General features: G+C 40.3%; 1 protein-coding gene across 1 annotated transcript in view; it reads right to left on the bottom strand.

Annotated features, from left to right (window-relative positions):
• Positions 1–1,063: 1,063 nt before the first annotated feature.
• The window catches only part of dip2bb (disco-interacting protein 2 homolog Bb), a 45,014-nt gene continuing 27,462 nt past the window's right edge, over positions 1,064–18,615 (bottom strand). The window contains 29 exon segments of the mRNA XM_040028817.1: positions 1,064–4,232; positions 5,599–5,722; positions 5,955–6,129; positions 6,222–6,296; positions 6,409–6,466; positions 6,754–6,815; positions 6,914–7,084; positions 7,173–7,341; positions 7,431–7,561; positions 8,003–8,112; positions 9,577–9,688; positions 10,101–10,222; positions 10,309–10,432; positions 10,532–10,612; positions 11,109–11,132; positions 11,595–11,707; positions 12,561–12,762; positions 12,908–13,022; positions 13,279–13,385; positions 13,387–13,407; positions 13,514–13,594; positions 13,720–13,856; positions 15,523–15,662; positions 15,907–16,021; positions 16,115–16,234; positions 16,323–16,416; positions 16,694–16,758; positions 17,950–18,052; positions 18,198–18,307. Coding sequence (XP_039884751.1) covers positions 3,980–4,232; positions 5,599–5,722; positions 5,955–6,129; positions 6,222–6,296; positions 6,409–6,466; positions 6,754–6,815; positions 6,914–7,084; positions 7,173–7,341; positions 7,431–7,561; positions 8,003–8,112; positions 9,577–9,688; positions 10,101–10,222; positions 10,309–10,432; positions 10,532–10,612; positions 11,109–11,132; positions 11,595–11,707; positions 12,561–12,762; positions 12,908–13,022; positions 13,279–13,385; positions 13,387–13,407; positions 13,514–13,594; positions 13,720–13,856; positions 15,523–15,662; positions 15,907–16,021; positions 16,115–16,234; positions 16,323–16,416; positions 16,694–16,758; positions 17,950–18,052; positions 18,198–18,307 — 3,314 coding nt within the window. The 3' untranslated portion in view covers positions 1,064–3,979.

The raw sequence follows: 18,615 nt of genomic DNA, 5'->3' as shown, positions 1-18,615 counted from the left end.
CCTGTTACTTGAGAATATGACCCAGGTTATTCTGTAATAGGTTCAAAAGATGTATCCTATAGAAATACACTCACTAAATGTCTGTGTGCAGTTGTGACTGCTGAAAATATGGCAGTGCAGAAAAGATAAGACTGCAGCTCTGTAAACCTACAGTGTGTCTAAGTGAGTGACTTATGTAATTTTTCACAGAAAAAAGGTGTTGAGTTGTTTTCACATCCTTTCAGAGAGAATCAAAACTTCTACTGCATATAGTGTGGAGTAGGTAGAAGTTACTGTAAATGAAGCACTTCCCATGGTAGCGCGTCAATGTATTTAGGCATGTGGAAATGGTCAAGACAACTTGCAAGAGCAGTTGTCCCCTAAGAAGGGGGATTTAATGTAACTTTGAACATGGTATCCTTGCTGGTGCCAGAGTGATCTGAGAGTTTCAGTAACTACTGATGTATTGGGATTTTCCCCACACAGGCATCGATAGAGTTTACTGAAAATGATTGGAAAAAGAGAAAATATCCAGTGAGCAGCAGGTCTCTATGTGAAAATGTGCTTTTGATGCCAGAGGCCAAACTGCTTCTACCTGATAGGAAAAGACGATAATTCAAATAACAACTTGTTACAACCAAGCTATGCAGAAATGCAAGACATCTACCTTTGAAGTAGATGGGCTACAGCAGCAGAAGACCTCATCGGGTGCCAGGTTTGTCAAGGCTAAAATTCACATGGGCTCACTAAAATTGGAAAAAGGTTTCCTGGTCTGCTAAGTTTCGATTTCAACATTCGGATGGCAGGGTCAAAATCTGGCTGGAAACATAAATCCATCCTGTTATATCAACAGTTCCAGCTGGTGGTGGTGCAGTAATGGTGTGGGGGATCTTTTCTTGGAACATTTGGGGCCCCAGCTGAGCATCGTTTAAACACCACAGCCTACGCGAGTCACTGACCATGTCCATCCCTTTTTGACCACAGTCTGTGGGGATGCAGTGTGTACAATAATCCAAAGAGTGTAAGATATTTAGAGTAATAACAGTATTCATTAGTAAGCTCAAGAATATCCAGACACTTGAAATGATTAAATGGTTCTTTTTATTCTGCATTACTTATACATAAAGTATAAAACAAAGTACAACAAACCAAAATAGAAAATAAGTGAGAAAACGGGAAAGTGTACCACCTTAGTATTATTTTTTTTAACTATACGAGTTGAAACACCTCTGTAGCAATAAAGATTAATCAGTGGATCACACCTTCTTGGAGCAAGTTTAGATTTCACCAAATAATTAAAATACAACATACTAAAGTGTGCATACACAAAACATTGACAGAACAACTCAAGAGATGAATACAGTCTTAAGTACACTACTGGTTAAATTTGTTCAGTCCTCCGTTCTTAGTAATTACAAAATGTATAAGCATCATGTTTATTTCACCAGACTGTGCAAGCTTTGAAAAGAAATTGCACCGTCGTCGGGATTGCATAGTGTGTAAGAACTCTGACGGAGAAAAAAAGAGTGGAAACCAGAAGAAGCCCTTGTAGACTTCCCAGTGAAGCAGGTTGATGGTAGACGGACACTGGTTGTCAGTTACGCCTCTGTATGCTTATTAGGTTTGTAACACCTCATTTTGACAAATGTCTACATTTTATGGGTACTCTTCACAGATTGCACCACGGGACCAGCTGGTCCATCCCTGTCCTAGGAGTTTTGTTCCCTGAATATACAGTTTCAAACATATTTAAATCCCCTCCCTCCCCCACATTTGTGCCTCAAGACAAGATGTGCCTCAAGAGAATTCCTTCTTGTGCTTGGCTGAGTCATGCAAACATTCTGCTGCAACTGTAGGATGCAGTGTTAAAGCTAAGATGAAGAGCTATTCGTATATATGTGTGTGTGTGTGTGTGTGTGTGGGGGGGGGGGGGGGGGGATTTAAAACTAGGCAAAAACAAGTATCAAGCTGTAAAATTACATTACATACTTAATGTAACATTGAACGGGGATAAAGTCCACACATTAGAAACCTGCTGTTAAGTACCACCAGTGCAAAGTGCAGTCATTAAATGATTATCATTCCCAGTTATGTTAAAGTTGTTTCTAAAATGTTTGGCATGACTGAATGTTATAATAAAACTACAGCAAAAGTCCAAACAGAACAAAAAACAAAAAAAACAATTACTATATACATGTTGATATTCAAGGTTCATCACTGAAACAGTATGATCCAAAACAAACAAACTCTTACTTCTCTGAGGAGCACAAGGAGAAGCACGAGTTCGCAGGAATCCAACTACAGTTTGCAAATATATCTAGCTGCTCTTTTTTTTTTTCTCCCATTTTTCTGCATTACCTTTCATTATCAACCAAAGATGTTTTAAATCTGGCTAAGCTCTGCAGATGGATTCACAAGTGCTTCTAAAAATCCAGTGACTGAACACAGAAAATAATCCAGATACATAATGACGGTACTAACAGCATTGCTTTTGCCATTCAGAGTTAACTATTTACAAAGTTGCACAAAGACAAAACAAGGTTTGAATGAACCTTCTAGCGGTGAGGGGAGAAACGGGCTGAACTTTTACATACTTGCTCTATTGTGTAAAGTAAACTTAGAGGGGCATGGCTCTTTTGCAAGTATGATGGTAATGGATTATATATGAACACTTGTGGGGCCTGCTTTTTCTTACAAAATAACCTGGTAGCCTGAAAACAGTCATAATATTGGTTTTTAGCCTTCTCCGTAGACACTTCCCCCCCCCCAGCAGCTGATAGAAAGTTTCCTGGCATTACCAGCAATAGTCCTCCCACTGACACCTCAAAAGTCCTCAGCCAAGATTCATCACACACATGCTCCTGAACCATTTATAATGCCTCATTGTTATAATAAAATAGAGATTTTTTTTGTGAAAGTGCAATGTTAAATTCATCCTGACTAATAATGCTTTAAAGTTATTTACCTTTATCCTCCATTACATAGCTAGTGTACCACTTCGAAACTGTTAAACTGTATTTACAATCTTCTTTCTGCTACTGTTGTAATCTCCCCGTTGGGTTCTTTATCTACAAACCATCAACCGAGAGAGCTGAGTAAGCATCTATACATTTTTACAATTAAAAATATCTATACAGTTACGTACAGTATCTAAAATAAAAGGAGGCCCTCGTAAGTACAGTACAGAATATGGCCTCTTTCATCTTTTGCTTTGATCCCTTTGGATATCTACCAGGATTTCAACTAATATTCAGACCCAAAGGAGAATCAACAGCCGTTCAGGGTAAATTCTTAAAAATTAAGTTAGGAATGTATGGCTGTTTGAAAGTTTTATAAGGCAAGAAATATATTAGGGCAGGAAAATCTATTTGGCTTCATTATTAAGGGAAAAAAAAGCATTTTAAGTAATGTCCACAGACTTGCTGTTATTTTCACAGTTTGCCCTCTTATTCATCTGTATTAGTGATAAATGACTAGGGCTCAGCAGATGCGTTTGTGTGCGTCTGAAATGTAAAAATATTTCAAGTTGTAGATTGAAGTGCAGTTGCGGTGCGTAGACACAAAAGGGAAGGTTTTTGTGGTAACGGCATAATAAAAGGATGGATTTTCACAAAGATTTGATAAAAAGTGGTCCTGTTGTATGTGTTGTTCCGCCCCTTCTGCAGAACAAAAAAGAAAAGAATAGGAGCAGCAGGGACTTTTTCTTTTTTTGCTTCCAATGTGCGACATGCACATGTTACCTCTTCCCCAAAATTCTATATATTGAAAAAAACAAAAAAACAAAACAAAAACAAAACACAGTGAACAACTCCAAGCATCACAGATCCAATCACAGACATGCATGTGGCCAAGATATGCTGGTGTCACACAGGGCTAGGTGTCAGTATATGTGGTTCATGCTTTTGCCTTACACCTCAACCAAGCCAGTAGCCAGATGGCGGGATAATGGCTAAAAAATTATTAGTATTTTTTTTAAATCCCAGAACACCACCACAAGCGCTCACATGTTGTAAGCAACATAGATAGGATCCAGCTGGTCAGCGAGGAAAGAGTCACGAAGGTGCATGCGTTGCTTTTCTCCCCTGGAGTTGATCGGAATGACACCGGGGTCAACGATGACCACCACACCCACAATGAGGTGGTGCTCCTCCAGCACCACGTTGGTTATCAGAGGCACCAGGTCCAACGCATCCTGCTCTGAACCACACAGCTCCGACACCACCACCAGCAGGTTGGTCCACGTAAACACAGCACTGTGAGGCACAAGGACGAGGCACTTAACAGCAGTGTCACGATGAGGAATAATAAAAACTAATCGGATATTACGTTGTGATGACAGCCTAAAATGTAATCTTTTATTAAGGCAGTGGGGTTCCAAAATTTATACACAAAGGCCTTCATGTTTTCAAGGTTTAGCAATAATAAGAAACTGGGAAGAACCCATGCTGCTGCTCTTTTTATTAATTATGTTTTCACAAATGAAAAAAGTGAGGTTATTTTCTCAGTTGCTCCTCCTTTGAAATTAGCTCATCACTTCTTGTATTTCTTTCTCCCATAAACAACAACAAAAACAGCTGATTTCTAAATGAATGTAGACATAATATTTTCAATGATTATCTGCAAGGTTTATATTTCTATCCTTATTAGTACCAGCCAGGCTTTTTACTCACGCCAAGGAGGTTATGTTTTTGGCAGCGTTTCTGTGTGTCTTTCTGTCTGTAAACACAATAGCTGGAAACATTTTGAATGAATTCTGATAAAACTTTGTAGGGTCATGTTAATGATCCATTAAAATCTGGCTTAAATCCATGAAGTTGTTCAAGGTCAGGTTAATGATTTGTTGGCCGAGAATTGACAGGAATCTCAGAGGTGTGGTATGTTTTGTCAGGATACAGAAAGTACTGTTTAAACACTTCAAATATGACTTCATACGTGACCTCTGACTTATCCTTCAAAGTCCATCGATTCCTCTGTAGGTCAAAATGATATTAATGCTATATTGACTTTGTTTGCATTAACAGCATATAGGCACATGTTCATAACATGTCTTTTATCTTTAAAACTATGTTTATAATTGTACTGCCTTTAATTGTGTTGACAACGTTTCAGAAATGATACTGTTACATGGGGTTTTTAAATATCACAATATAGTATTATGATACATTTGACCTTTCCAACTGCCTTTTTTCTCAAGTTAACCCCAAAATTTGTTATATATCTAAAGTCCTGCCAAAAGAAAGAGAATGAGCTGCCCTTTTATTTTTGATAAATACTATAGCAGGGGTGGGCAACTCCAGGCCTTGAGGGCCGGTGTCCCTTCAGGTTTTAGACGTGTCCTTGATCCAACACAGCTGATTTAAATGGCTAAATTAGCTCCTCAACATGTCCTGAAGTTCTCCAGCGGCCTGGTAACGAACGAATCATTTGATTCACATGTGTTGACCCAAGGTGAGATTTAAAACCTGCAGGACACCGGCACTCGAGGCCTGGAATTGCCCACCCCTGTACTATAGGATATTATTATATATTAAGCTCAGGTTATTTATGTACAGTTATTACCTACTCCTACATTGTTAAAAACATTAAAGTGTGTGTCGGTGTGTGTGCATGCATTCGCACCTCTCAGCAATACTTCGGTGAGCCCGTGACACTGACGTTTCAATGTCAATAGGATGGTAGCGCAAGCCTCGTAGCTCCAATGTCTCATCCAGTGAGCCCACCACAAATAGAGCATCATGCCGATCTGAGCACACAAATGCAAACAATATAAGCAACACCCCCCCCCAAACAAATTCAGTCACATTAGAGCAAAATTTGTAATCGGTTACTGTAGGATCGAGGTTACTTTAGTTTCATAAAGTTTAAGTTTATGCTTTATCAGGTTTAGATCTGCAAACCTTGTTACATTAAACTTATCAGCACTATTCCATCAATATTTCTGAGTCCAGGTTTTAGCTCAGTTGTGGTCTATTTACCCCCGCTTGCATCCAGTAGCTCGGTCCTCTTCACAAAACCCAGGTATCCAGTTCTGGCCCATAAAGTGTGCGGGTCTCCGAAGCTGAGCTTGGTGTTGAAGTGATCAGCCTGAAGACTTTCCTCTCCGTATATGGTGTAGTAGCCACTGGCACTGTGAGGGCTGTTTACCCAGATCTAAGAGAAAGAAACATATGTAACTTTCAGAGAAAATCTTCTCTAGCTTCAGGTGTGGTCTCGATATGCGTGTGTGCTGTGCTGTGGTTAACCTCTCCTAGATGAGAATCGCCAAGTGGGCCTCGAGTCTCTGGATTTACTATGATCACCCGAACACCTGGCAGTATCTAAAAATGACAGAGAAACAAAGACACTAAATACAACTCTGACATGCTTTTCATTAAACCTCTCAAAAATTGAGAAAAGAAACCACACAGGACAGCGCATAATGAGTTTCACCTTGCCAGACTCCATTAGAGGAAGACTCTGAGGTGCTCCTCTCTCCACCAGCCTCACTCTGCCAAAAACACAGGCAGCGCATTTATAAATATTCAAAGTTCTAATTAATCTTTGCAAATCGGACCATGTCAGGGATTTTCCTGCACAGAGAAGTTTCTGATGCCAGTGAGGTTTTAGCCAGAACCTCACTGTGTTATTGTTTTTATTGTTTTTTCAGAAAACCCCCCCAGACGTGATATTATTTTATCACGTCCAATAAATCCCATTTAGCTAGAAAAAAAAAGTGTAAAGTAAGCTTTTACTAAATACTAGCAAGTTTACTTTAACTAACTTGACTGTTCTCACCTGTCATGGCGCAGGGACTTCATGTCCACATACACCGTACAGGGATCAGGACCAGTGGTGCCCTGAAACACACACATATATAAAAGAACAGGTTTAAAGAGGTCCCACTTCTTTCTCATTTGATCTATGATCAACAGCGACGTCCTGCTGGTTGGTGTACCTGCAGGCAGATGGCCAGGTTAACTCTGGAACCAAAAGCAGTGCTGACAGCTCTGGACGACAGCCCGACATCCTTAAACAGTTTGGAGAAGGAGTGTGTGAGGGCAAGACGAGGGCGTTCCTCTGCTATCACCACGCAGCTCCGCACACACGACAGGTTCACACCACGGGCCTTAAACAAACATGCAAATGATCAAACCCATGATGTTTTATTTTAAAAATAGCTGTATTGTTTCTCTTCCTGCATGTCGAGTCCTAACCTTGAGTAAATCTGTCTGAGTACCCAATCCCTTAGTGCAGAGCTCCATGACAGAGTAGGAGCAGAAGGTGTCTCTGATACGGTACTGACTGAGCGTGCTTAGCCACAGAGACAAGCTGGTCTCCAGCTCGAACGGAGGAATCAGGATTGACTGGTGACCTGAGTAGACACTGTGAGACAAAACATGTAGGTGAAAAAGTGGGGAAAGTGATACCTTTGTAAATAACCGTGTAATATTGTAGCTGACGTTTTACCGTACCTGGCGAGGCACCACAAGACGAAGCCCAGACCACAATAAGGATCCAGACAGATGGCTATTTGGCGAGAGGAGTACAGTTCACACTGAAGCTTTATAGAGCGGCAAAGTGCGCTGACTGCTGCATGAGAGATCTGATAAAAGACAAGAAAAGATAAAGAATTTATTTTTTGCATGTTTTATAAAGCAAAGTCTTCCATAGATATCTGCCACTCATATATAATCAGAAACTGTTCCTTATACGCTTTCACTTTTTAAAAATGAAGACATGCTCCAGGTGCATCTGCGACTGTACTGGATTACAAAAAGAAAAACGACACCCTGCTGATTCCTGCTGGTGTTTTAATACTACTCTACTACTGCTATAATGTATGAGACAGTGTACCAGACAGTCATTAACAAGTTTAAGATACAGCCAACACGAAATTAAAAAACGACTACAGAATTGATGCCAATATTTGGTTTAAAATGGCACCGTGACAGAACTCGGTATTTTTACAGTCTTTTTCATGTGGCAAAATTCATCCTGTAAAAGCCCCAGTCAGAGGAGTCATATAAAAAGTCACGTGTCTCACCTTGACTCCAGTGAGCATGCCTGTTGTGGACACGCTGAAATCCAGATAAGCTATCATTTCTGCTGTGGGCGGCTTATAGATCTGTGGAGGCCGGCGGCGAGGAAGGTCATCTGCAAACACGAATAATGTGGGTTTTACAGCGCTGTGCACAAAGTAAACTTAAGATAATATTGAGCAATGATATAGAATAGGATCCAGCAAGCAACAACTAACTCAAGGTTCACCAAACAGGTGTCTATTCACAAATCTACCCACTGAGCAACTTGGATAACAATTGTAGAAAGCAGTGAAATGTCCAGCTTCCTGTTTTAGTGTCTCAGTGTTGCAGATTCAAACAGTCCACAATAACCAACGCCAACTTCATCTACGCTGCCTTGACTGCGACCCACAACTAATGAACCCTGTTCCTGCTTTGAATCTGACACATGAGAAAGTCAAGCGCTGTGAACAATGTGTGCTTAATTTGGAGTGTGTTCGTAAATAACAAGAAACTGCAGGATTTAAAGTTTTGTCATATGTTAAAACTGAACAGGGGAAAAAGTGTTTTATTTTCTCATTTTCTTTTCGGCGTGTTTGCTTATTTACAGCTTCCACGGCTGATTTATTTAAAAATCATGTTGATGGACCATTGATTGATTGTGACATGGGGTGGCTGTAGCTCAGGTGGCAGAGCAATAATCAGAAGGTCAGTGGTTCAATCCCAGGCTGCATGCCAAATATCCTTGGGCAAGATACTAACCCCATGTTTGCCTACTGGTGGTGGTCAGAGGGCCCGGTGGCGCCAGTGTCCGGCAGCCTCGCCTCTGTCAGTGCGCCCCAGGGCAGCTGTGGCTACAATGTAGCTTGCCATCGCAAATGGGTGAATGACTGAATGTAGTGTGAAGCGCTTTGGGGTCCTTAGGGACTAGAAAAGCGCTATACAAATGCAGGCCATTTACCATTGAAAACTATAGCATAGCAAAATGACAGTAAACTGTTATAAAAGCAGCTCCCTCAGTCACAATGGGGCACTGCAGCGGGCAGCTACACATGTTTGCTTTTGCATCGGATGCCTTTACATTGGGCACAACCCCAAAAAGGATTTGTGTAACCTCCGGAGACCAAGTAATGGATCTTTTCCTTGTTAGGCAAATGTGTAAACCACTATACTATGAAGCTACTAATAAAAACAAAGAGTCATTAACCTTTAATTTTTGATTAATTTTGGTCAACCTTCTGGTAAATACGATAGTTTATAATAAACAAAAACAATATTTACCAGAATATTTACCAAAATGAATGAACTGTGAGGACAGTGAATCATCTTTCTTTAGAATGCCTGACTTTCACATTACTGACTTATTATTCATAATTCTTTGATACAAGGATTAATAACTGAATACTAACTGCATACTTACATCTGAGTTGCAAATACTTGACGGTGTTTATAAAACATTAAAAATAGCTGGAACGTCTCAATAATACCAACTGGCACCACAAGGGGGGGCCTGATTTGGCCCATGGCTTGTAACCAGAGCATCATGCAGTACTGAGATATGTTCAGGCTTGATTAACATACTAAGAGTATTTACTACCTGTGTCAATGATTGTTGGCCAGGTTTTAACATTAACAGAGGCAGCTGCCTCTTTGGAGCGCAGAGTCCTCATGAGGTTTTGTGTCGTAAGGATGCACGCAGCTTTACTGACCTGGTAACAAAACACATTTGAATGGGAGCGTGAACAACACAACAGTCAGAATCATTTTTGTTGTAAAATTGTGAGCAGCACATTCCATCAGCGGGTCGATTACAGTTAAAAAGTGGAAACTATGATGGACACTGTAACTGGACCCACTTCATGAGCATAATTTGCTCTCAGAATCAATGTAGCTTGTAAATGGAAATTATTTCAGGAAACTGGATGCCATAAAGATCTGTTAAAATCTAATGAAGCGCAGAGAGGCGCCAAGTAGTTGCAGAGTTGTTTTTGGTGAAAGCATAAGCAGAAGTAATCCAGGGTATGTACGTGTTTTTTTTAGTCCTAATATCTACACGAATGAGATCCTGCTTAGGATTAAATGAAAGGACAGGCATAAATGCATGTAACCACATGCACTTACGTCAATGATCATGCGGACAGTAGGCAGCGTGGCTGCCAGGTTCTGAGGGTGCGGAGGCCTGACGTTTACAGGAACACATCCAGCATAGAGACAGCCGTAAAAAGCAGCAATCAAATCGATCCCTGAGGGAAAACAAACAGAGGAAAATCATTTCATAACAATGATGACGGAAGGAACGCTTAGACATGGAGCCGGAGGTAGAACCCACCAGGAGGATAGAGCAGCACTACATTCTCTCCTGTGTTGATGCTGCCTTTCTCAGTGAGCGCTGCAGCTATCTTCTCAGCTCGCTTATGAAGCTGGACACAGGTCGCTGTCCCCACTGTCACACCCTGAAGGACAGGTGACAGTAAGGTTACTATGTATTGTTTTTGTCAATCACACAGATGATGTACGGCATTTTGCAGTGTATGGACAGATCGGTTTGGTACCTTGGCGTTAAGAAGAATGTAGAGAACGTGGTCTGGGTCTGTCTGTGCCCTCCACTGTAGCGCCTCTGTCAAATACTGATGCTGTTATTAAATAAGAAACATAATTACACACTGTAAACTGAGGGTTTTTTTTGTTTAAGTGTATAAAATATTACAAACCCAGCCACTGAGGGTAAATACAGGAAGGGTGATGTTGAAAAAAAAGAATTTATTAGGGTCTAAATTTAAAATAAACAAAGCGGTGCTTACACTGAGTGTGCTGTCTGAGAGCTGTCTGGTATAAATGATCTGAACAAGAATTTATAGCACACTAAGCCAATATAGCTCTTATAGTAATGAACACTAACTTAGGATGTGAAAGGTACATCAGCAATAAAAAAAAAAAATAAAAAAAGGGTGACATTCATGGAAGGTGCTTATTTTCTGAAATACCAAAAAGTTAAAAACCCATGCAAATTCTTGCTTACGTCAGAACTGAACGAAAGCACACAAACTAAAACCACAATACAATACAGATTCGAGCATGACCAGAATAAACGAGGGTGGGGAACATGCCAGAGAGGGTCGTGATTCTTACCATTACGGTGGGCCACATACAGAGCTACATCCAGAGAGTGATGAGAGAAGAGAGAAAGAAGAGTCCAGATTTTTCTATAAAACTGAGGTCTGGCTGAGGTAGAGCCATTGTTACAGTGGCAGCTGAAATGTTTCAGTGTTTCCTATTTTAACACACTTTGCTGAGCAATGCTGTTAATCACATGCACAGGGTGCCTGCAGCTTCTGAAAGACTTGCATTTAGCTCTTTTGAAAAACAGGAGTGTGGTTAAAAAGGGTACGGTCACACTGCAAGAATCAGTGCAAAATTCTGATATAGTTCTTGCATACATTCATCCATTCACATTTTCATTTATTGCAGATTCCAATTAATGTGCAGTAGACGCCAGACCATTTCAACCAGTGCCAAAGAGGGTGAGAAGATGAACATTTTATGGCCACTTCTGCCGGCAGTTTGATGGAAGCTTGGGTTATCAGATTCAGAGTTCGGTGCTCATAGTTCTAGTACCTTTCGGACCAGATCCTGATCTTCAATCAGACCGAGGTCTCTCCCTGCAGCCTGGGCAATCCTCTTTCCTGCCACCAGGTTTCCCACCATGACAGATGCAGGACCGACACCAACTACAAGACAAAACAGTCCGAAAGAGATAAAGTGAAATAAAGTAGGAGGCAAAAACAAGACAGGGAGGCCAGACCTCAAAATTATCAAAGCTGTGTGAGATCATCTTGACACAGAAACAAACAAAAGGCAGCATCGAGAGAAGAGCTTTGAATGTCCTTCAAGAAGCCCGGAGAACTATTCCTGAAAACTACTTAAAAAAATAATAATAAAAATAATGTATACTTTATTGATCCCTGTGGGAAAATTCCTCTCTGCATTTGACCCATTCACTAAGTGAAGCAGTGGGCAGCCATTGGGCACCGGGGAACAGTGAGTAGGGACGGTACCTTGCTCAGGGGTACCTCAGTGTAGCTGTTCAGTGGATTCGAACCCCCGACCTTCCGATAATGGGGCCACCACTCTACCTATTGAGCTAGCCCTGCCCCAAAAATGACAGGAAAGCTTGTCTAAGAGAGTTCAGACTCTGTTTAAGACTGAAGGTCGTCAAACCAAATACTGAATTGTTAGAATAGTACAATCACTGTTTATTTAGATGCCATGCATGTTTGCACATTTCAATAAGTTGCTGCTCTTATTTCGCAGTTTCCTAGCAAAACACCTAGAAATGAGGGGTGACTTAAGACATTTGCAGATTATTGCATATATATCCTTATGACTGCACGGCAGACCCATAGGTTTCCTACAAACTACATCTATAAACAGTCTCTGTGCTGGACTCCATTTAATAATTTATGCTAAATATGTTTAAATTATGAACTCCTCACCGAGGCTTCGTTTGGCATAATCTTGTAAGAAATTGATGGGGATCATTTCCAGTCATGTTGAACAGAAGTTTGTGTCAGACAGACCTACCTGGCTGCTTCTGGCGGGGCTTGGGCAGGTTGGTGACACAGGTATGGGGACACATTAGGATGTTGCAGGGGTGGAGATTGCCCTCTAAGAAAAACTGCTTTGTGTCAGAAATGTGGATGCCACCCAGCGGCGTTTTTGGTAAGGTGTTCGCCGGGACCAGAGCCAAGCAGTAGAGCCCCACTTGGTGGATGCTATCAATAGCCTACAGATGAAACCAAGCACTGAGATTAGCTTTGCTGGGTAATGCTCTATATGACGAATGATTTTTCGATAACTCCAAAGACTGAAGATTATATTGTAGACACACTGAATGGAGGCTTCCATTCGAACGCTGTGGCTGAATTTACCTGAAGCACCCGGCTCATCCACTGGAAGCTGTCCTCCTCGCTGGCATCGGGCCTCTGCTCTGCCACAATTACAACCCTCTCATCATAGAACACCGTGACTGAAAACACAGCGATCCTGACACACACGAGGATACACAAACTCACTGAAGATTAGCCAGAAGACGTGGAAATCAAACACAAATGAGCAGTTTAAAGCATACAGAAAGTGGAAATACTTTATCTTTCAATAATCCCTTCAGTTGTCAGTGTGGGGCCTGCTGTGTTTCCTCTATACCACTAGATGTCAGTAGTTATAAGTAAGATTTGCACTTGACCCACCAAAGAGCTCTAAAATTATTTTCTTTAATCCATGAAGAAGAGTTTTGCCTCACCTGCCACGGTACACAGTCTTGACCGGCTCAACTGCAAGAGCTGTGGCCACCAAGTCGTCGGCGTTGTGTCTCCGCCCGCTTACCATCAGCAGGCCTTCGATCTTTCCCCACCACGAAGATGAGACTGCCCTGTACAGAGCAAGTGATGCAACAGCAGGGTTGTTATACTGTTGGTGAGAGAGACGAATGGTTTCAGGTTGCCACAGAAGTGCTCTAATGAAAGAGTCCTACTTACTGGGCCAACAAACCCCAGGAGTCCAGATCGCACAAATGGAATCTCTCCAATGGGAACTCCGTTAGCGTTAACCGGTATCACCTGGGCACGACGACGCAAAGAAAGAACAGCAAAACACACAAAAACAGAATCAGCTTTAACTGCGTCCCTTACTAACGATGGTGGCAGCATGTGCAGTTTGAGTGTTGGTTATTCTGCTTTCGCACCTCAAAGGTGTTTTTGGTGAGTCCAGGCAGGCCGTAGTACATGTTGCCTCCTGCACGGGAGTTGATAATTATCTCTCCAATTTCATCTGTTTTACACAACTGAGGCGGTCCATCTGGCTTAACGATACACATCAGAGCTGGAGGGACAAATAGGCAAAGTTAAGAAAACACGGACTTCCTAATTTAAAATGATTCCCTTGATAATTTTATCTTAGACGTATGATTAAAAAAAAGTCCCACTTTCATTCTTTGTTGCATACATGTATTCAGATTTACATGCTTTCTGTTATTTTTGCAGTTTAAAAGGATTGACTGGATTGACAGAATGTGGGAAAGTGTAGACTTTCAGCTTAAATTTGAAAGGAATTTAATAAAAGAGTGTATTACTTGTTTTAACAATTAACAATTTTTATATTCAGTCCCCTATCTGAGCGTCATAAATATAAATGAACAAATTAACACAGTTACATCAAAATATTCATTTTAAAGACTTTGCTGAGGATCCTTTGCAGGAAATGGCTGCACGATGTCAGGAAGCAAACAGATAACACCAAAGAATGAGTTTCCTCCTTTGGGATTCTTTGTTGCCAGGCCTGCAAATGTTTTTTATATTTTGTGGTTCTTTATGCCTTCAGTCTTGCCTTTCTTTACCTTCAGAAACTCCTGGGTTTCATTTTAGCTTAAAGTACAAATTTGTCTGCTTAACCACAGATGCACATTTATGCATCAGACTGCCTCCAATGTCTAATCTTTGTTTTCTACTGCTGAGGCTTATGAGGGGCTTGTTACAGGCTTGGATAAGGACATGTCTGTCTCCTAGAGGTTTGATAAATGTTTTTTTTTCTCTTTATGATGGAAAGGATCCCATGATCACTGACCAAATTAGTCCAGGTTCAAGTACAACAGTGCATCCTTTTACCCCCCCTCATTATTGTGCCAACGTGCTAATGTCCCTGCTAGTTCTCTGGTGGATATTGACCTCCACTGAGAGCTCCTTTAGTGCATGTTGTGGGTTCACAGATTAAGCTTTTAAAAATGAAATGCCACACTTGGAATCACTTCCAAACCTTTGATCTCATTCATTTATGAGGAAATATTAATGAATAGGCCGAGTCAAGTTTTCGTATGGATTGTCCAATTACACATGAGCCGAGATAAACAGGGCACTAATATATATATATATATATATATATATATATATATATATATATATATATATATATATATATATATATAAAAATAAAAATGGCAGTTGTTGGTACAATATTTTAGTTTGACCTCCTAAGTGAAAGCTTAAAGTCTGCATATTCATTACAACCTGTAACATGAACAAGTGTTGATATATAGCCAAAATAATAAATGCTGTTTTAGTGTTCAAAAACCCAACTGTTTATCTCATGAAGTCTTAGAAATAAACATCTGCCAAAAAACTGGAACATTTTATCTGGATGTTGAAAAGAAGAAGATAATTATTTGAATTTCTAATTTTCTCATATGATTATAATTTTATGATTATATTTTTGAACAACCTTGTTTGCCTCCATTTTCTTGGAGACGTGCAAAAGGTCAAACAGAAAGATTTCAGAGCTGGCGGCAACTAGGCCTATTACATTTTTACACTATAACCACATGGTTATAGTTAGTCAATATTGTAATCTCCTAATATGTGTAGAAAACTGTTTGTTTGTGTTTTTTTTTTTAAGTGTAGGTCGTAATGGTCTCTTTTTTAGCAAATTAATTACAATCAAAAAAACAAATGCAAACAAAAAGCCGTTTATCATGCAGCTTTTCTTCTACCCTCACCTCCAGGCATGACGTGCCCCACATCTTGTACAGTCAGAGCGGAGTTCTTGTCTTCCGTGTTCACCCTGATGACACCGTGGCTCAAGCCACCCATGGAAAGGATGGCACGGGCAGGGAGAGGCGCACCAGGCACTCCGGGTCTACACGAGTAGACAGTTCACAATCAAACATGGATGTTTCCATCTGTTAGCCATCTGCCTACCCTCTTACATCACATATAAATTCTGTCTAGTTGGACTGAAATACAGGCTGTGAAGGTGGCTTGTGTGAGACATGAAAGAATAGAAAGAATTTGGTTTTAATCTTCTTCTGGTTTTGTCTTTAAGTTTTCTGTAATGTTTAACAACATCCAATAAGAACAGTGAATATAGGTCAGTGAGTTACCTTCGTATAGCTACCGTCATGGCCTCTGGAGATGTGGCACAGGGGCAAATCACCTCAGGCTTCAGCCCATGAGACTGGAACTTGTTCAGGAAGGCATCGCAGGAAGACACTGACCCTGGAAAGCACAATTTTAAAAGTGTGACATCTAATTTGGCTTGTTGGAAAAGACCCAGTTTTACAAAGCAGCGATGGCTCGGGACATACTCACAGGGATTAGCACCATCAGCAACAATGAGCATTCGTAATGAAGCCAGGCTGATGTCTCTCTGCTCCCGATGAGCCATCATGGCCCAGTGCAGATCACGGCACTTCACCAGAGCTACACGAGCTGCACAACAGCAGGAGTTACATGGAGTATTATAAAATTATAAAATCATTTTTTAATACACGTCGTCTCAGAGTAAAAGATAATTTACCTTTATGGATGTGGACCCTCTGCACCCAGGAGAGAGGACAGGCTTTCATCACTGCATAGGGAACGCTGATCGTGTGTATCCTGTTCATTACAGCCTGCAATCAAACAACCTGATTACTGGAGGTTGCAAATAAAAAAAAAAACTGGAAGGGAGTTTTTTCCTTCCAACTTGACAAACAACACAAACAGTGAGAAACCCATTTTGTGATGATTTTGTGCAAGAAATCTCTTTCATTAGTAATTTAACATTTTACATTTACTAGAGAATTTATAGTTCAGATATAATGTGCACACAAATTAAGACGTTGTACATGCACCTAACTGTATATGCAACCTAACCTAACCTAGAAATCTACAGCTAATGACACTCACTGTGAGAACTCCATGCCATAAGCCCATGTCCTTTTTGAAGTCCAAGACATTCACCAAAGTTTCCCCTTAAAACAGAGACACAAACACACAAGTGAGGTTGTGATGTCTAAACAGAGGTGGGACCAAGTCATTGTTTTGCAAGTCTCAAGTCAAGTCTCAAGTAATGTCAGGCAAGTCAGAGTCGAGTCTCAAGTCACTGGTGTAAAAGTCCGAGTAAAGTCACAAGTCTGAAACTTTGAATTTCAAGTCCTTTCGAGTCTTAAAAAAAAAAGAAAAAAAAAAAGCATGTTGCAGTTATATGCCAAATGTAAATATTAGACCATGTGATTTTTAAATCTGTGTTTTTCTCAACACATGACAAAATAGTGAACTTAGAAAATATACACAAATTGTGAAATTGCACCTCTTTAAAATGCAGCTCAATTAAACTTAGCTCCAATAATAATTTTCAACGACAGTTCTGAGATAAGCTGCATGTTATTCTTGGATGCGCTTGTAGGACCGGCTTTAAAATCGCATGACAAAAATATCATACATATTAAAAAAAAAAAACTGTATCACCAACGGAGCCTGGACAACATTTGCTAGTTAGATGAAGTCAGCTATCTCATCATAGCAAAAGAGAAGGACCACCTACCGTTCTTTATGCAACTTCAACTGTCGGACAAAGTTGGAAGTTGTTCCATCTCTGTCTGTGATTCTCTGCTTGCATGTTTTGCATATTGCATTTCGGTTTTTTGTTGACTACTTCATAGTTTATGTACCTGAAAAAAATAACTCCTTGCAGCATTTTTGAGCGGTTTTTTTTCTTCTTAAAAAAAATCTGGTTAATTTGATTGGCTGTGCTACAGCTCACGCACACATACGTACGGAGTGTGGCTTGAATAAATGAATTGAATTAATGGTGCACACTTTCTATATAATATGCGTGTTACATTTTATATTTGGGGTGAAATATCAAGTCTCTTCAAATAAACCGGTTCAAGTCCAATTCAAGTCCCAGGTCATTGGTGTAAAAGTCCAAGTCAAGTCACAAGTCTTAGAACATTTTTTCAAGTCAAGTCTAAAGTCATAAAATTAATGACTCGAGTCTGACTCGAGTCCAAGTCATGTGACTCGAGTCCACACCTCTGTGTCTAAACAATCTAAACTGAGACATGACTCAAGTTGTGATTTGCTGTTATATAAATAACATGGAGCTGAACCGAAATAAAGCTTTGTGTAAGGGGTGATGCAAACACTATCCTTCTACTCACCCTCACAGTAGTTGCAGGCCTGAGTCAGTGATTGGCAGTGGGTTAACATGGCCACTTTAGACACAGCCACGCCCACCACTGTGCCCTCCTTATTTGCTTTATACTACAAAGAGATGAAGCAACAGATGAGCCACAACACACCAGACTAAAATGATACTTTAAAATATTTTTGGTACTTTGACAGGATGGAATAGGTTCTAAGAATGAAGGAAAAAAAGTAAAAATAATAATAAGCACAGCTGTGTTACCTCTATGTATGCAGGGTCAGTGTTAGCAGTGGGAATGTGCGGCTGCCAGTCTTTGGATGGTTTCGTCAGGTACTTTGAATCTGTTATCACCCACTTCATTCGAGGCCAGCCTAACAGAGACAGGGAAGATATGAATCACACAACAATTTCGAGAAATATTTAATTTCTTTAAAAACAAAAAACAACAACAAAAAAACCCTCACATGTTTTCTAAAAGCCACCAAAATTAATCTGAATTAAAACCCCAATTCTCCCTAAAAAATGGGATGCTGAGTAATGTGTTAAAAAAAAAAAAAAAAATGCAATGATTTGCAAATCATATAAACTCACACATAACACAGAAAACATGTCAAATGTTTAAACTCAGGCATACAAATATTAGATCATTTTGTATTTGGACGGATTTTGTAACATGTCT

Source organism: Simochromis diagramma, unplaced genomic scaffold (assembly GCF_900408965.1).
Source record: "Simochromis diagramma unplaced genomic scaffold, fSimDia1.1 OVJJ01000483.1, whole genome shotgun sequence".
NCBI classification, from domain to species: Eukaryota; Metazoa; Chordata; class Actinopteri; order Cichliformes; family Cichlidae; genus Simochromis; species Simochromis diagramma.
The sequence above is the reverse complement of the archived record's forward strand: the minus strand, read 5'-3'. Positions and strand labels throughout refer to the sequence as shown.